The sequence below is a fragment of the Manihot esculenta genome, unplaced genomic scaffold (genome assembly GCF_001659605.2).
Source record: "Manihot esculenta cultivar AM560-2 unplaced genomic scaffold, M.esculenta_v8 Scaffold53, whole genome shotgun sequence".
Lineage (NCBI taxonomy): Eukaryota > Viridiplantae > Streptophyta > Magnoliopsida > Malpighiales > Euphorbiaceae > Manihot > Manihot esculenta.
Genome location: NW_025215470.1, coordinates 2710 through 5342, shown reverse-complemented (window position 1 = coordinate 5342; position 2633 = coordinate 2710). Strand labels below are relative to the sequence as shown.

Below are 2633 nucleotides of genomic sequence, written 5' to 3'. Positions count from 1 at the left end.
CTATTTGCATCCCTCTGGAATCTTCCCTACAATTGTTGGCTTAACATCAATGCATTCAGATTTTGCTGGGCCTTCAGGACCACTATATGTCAAGTCAATGTTCGCAAGTTCCACTTTTTCACATGGGACTCCACTGCTGCATATAAGTTGAACGGTAAGAGCAGTTGCAGAAGTTCCCTTTATATTTTTGAAGCTAACATCACTAATCTTCACTTTAGATGGTTCCTGGAAAAAAAAAAAAAGAGAAGAAATAATTATTTATACAAACAATAAGTAATTATCATATAATAATATATTGTTTTGGAACAGTTATCACCTTTTTATTGCATTTGTTCCATGGACAATACATTTGATCTACAATAATAGGATTGGAGACATTTTCCATAGTAATATCTTGGAAATGAATATTAGTTGCAGTATTAGGAAACATTGCAGGCCAAGTTTTAATTCTAACACCATTAGTTGTACCGGTGAGGGTGCAATCGGAAACAGTAATTCCGGAAACAGGATCTTCATTCTCATACTTCCCCAAGCTCCCTATGCTGATGCCATGACCAGGTCCACATGCCACTTTTGTGATTTTTAGATTTTCGGTTCCATCACCAATAGAGATACAATCATCACCCGTGCCTATTTTGGCATTAGATATAGTCACTCCCTTTGATCGCCCAATATGAATTCCATCCGTATTAAGGCTACCTTCAGGTGTACTGACTTTGAAGCCTTCAAATGTGAAGTCGTCACATCCCAATACATTGACGTGAAAGTACTTGCTATTAAGAGATGTTATGTCACGAACTAAGCCTTTGGTAATGAAGTTAAACCTTATATTCTGATGAAAAATGTAAAGCAATAAAAGCATTTTAGAAAAGTTTTGGTACGTAATTACAATTTATGGTAAATTTAAATTAGTAACATTTTGTAATATCATGTAAACTAAAAAAAAAGTACCATAGGATGTTTCTTGCAACTTTTTGGATCTTTGTCACAAGATACTCCCTTCCATGCAACTTGTCCTTGACCATCTAAAGTTCCTTTTCCAGACAGTGTGAATTGATCAATATGGTTAAAATTAAACCAACCATCTCCCCCTGTAAGCTCTGGCGGGGCTTGCACGGTTCCCTGAACTTCTACCTCTATTGCCCCTTTGCAAGGACCTGTAACATTCACTATACCTGCCAAGAATTTCCCTGCTGGAATCAATATTTTGCTAGATCCTGCTGCTGCGCAAGCCTCTTTCCAAGCATCTGCTATAGCCTAAAAGATAAAGGAAAGAGAAAGGTAAGAATTTTAAGTTTAGCTAATATCCTAATATTCATGGGTGAATTATATGTTTATACCTTACTTGCATCGGCTTTTCCATCAGGTGCTGCACCAAATTTTGTTATATCAAAAACAGCTGGCTGTGCTTGAACAAAAGAGAAATTTATGAACAATAGAGATACAATTGAGAAAATTATTTTAGTATCCATTATTTTTTTTGTTTCCTCCCTTCTTTTATTTTTAATAAAGATTTTAGAATGATGGATTGATTTATCTTTCTACATGCTGCTTTATAAGGCTAAAATTTACCAAATTTAACTAAATACTAATAATATTTTATATATTTGGTATTAAGCAATTTTTTTAGAACCTCTGTATTTGGAAACGTTGAATATTCTAAGCTAAAATTAGATTCCCAAAATGTACCATAGGCTATATCATCCAAATCTCATGTTGTGGTTATGATGACATGTAGATAATTTCTCATGTAATTCTTAAAGCTAAAGATTATTTGTTAGAGAAAGAGTTATGATTTTTTTTCACTTTTGATGTTTTAGTAAGATAATAAAGGACTGAAGAATAAAAAGAGAAAAATTATGTCTAGACTCTGAATTCTGAAATTAAAGGAGTCATGGGCGTAATGAAAGACACAAGGAAATAAGGAACAAAGTCTTGCTTAAACTCTAAGTCTCAGATGCACTACGTTATGGGCATAACATATCTAACGAAAGAAATCATAGTCTAATTCCATATTTGACACACAATTTGATGATCCTTATCCGCAAAAACATATCAAACTCAATTGTTTTAGGAAAAATAAAGCACAAAATGTAAGTGAAATCATGGATATACCTAAATACACTTTTCCATCTAATTTTGGTTACTTGTATTTAGGCTAAACTAGGATTTTTAGTACTACACAAAGATGCTATTCTGATATACAACATCATCTTTTACTCTTGATTAATTTTGGGAGCCTGAAAACATTTTTCTTATTGCATTTCAACCATAAACATATGTAGCTAAATTCTCTTTTTAGTTGAAGGATAATTGAAGTTTTAGTTCATTTAGTTTTGAGATCTAATTGGTTTTATTATTTTCTTAATGTTTCTTGGTATTTATATTGTTTTTGTACCTATTATTTATTATTGTTCTATTGATTGTAGCATTAAGGTGTCATTGCTCAATCAATAGGATAATATATTATTATTCAAGTTGATTAAATTCATAATTATTTTAGTTTAATATGAAATTAGTGGTGAATTAGTTTAAGTAAAGCCTTCCTAAGGAACAAAATAATCAGACTAAAATGAATCGAGCTTTTGTGTTATTAGTTAGAATCAGGTTCTTCTAATTCCTCATGTAGTAAT

At 32.0% G+C, this 2633-nt stretch overlaps 1 protein-coding gene across 1 annotated transcript; it reads right to left on the bottom strand.

The window, feature by feature from the left end:
• LOC122722593 (exopolygalacturonase-like) lies at positions 1–1403 on the bottom strand (the record flags this gene model as incomplete). The annotated part of the gene is made up of 4 exons (XM_043953701.1): positions 1–225; positions 317–832; positions 952–1257; positions 1341–1403. Coding segments are annotated over 4 exons (1110 nt in total), but the record flags the coding sequence as incomplete, so codon positions are not given.
• Positions 1404–2633: the final 1230 nt, after the last annotated feature.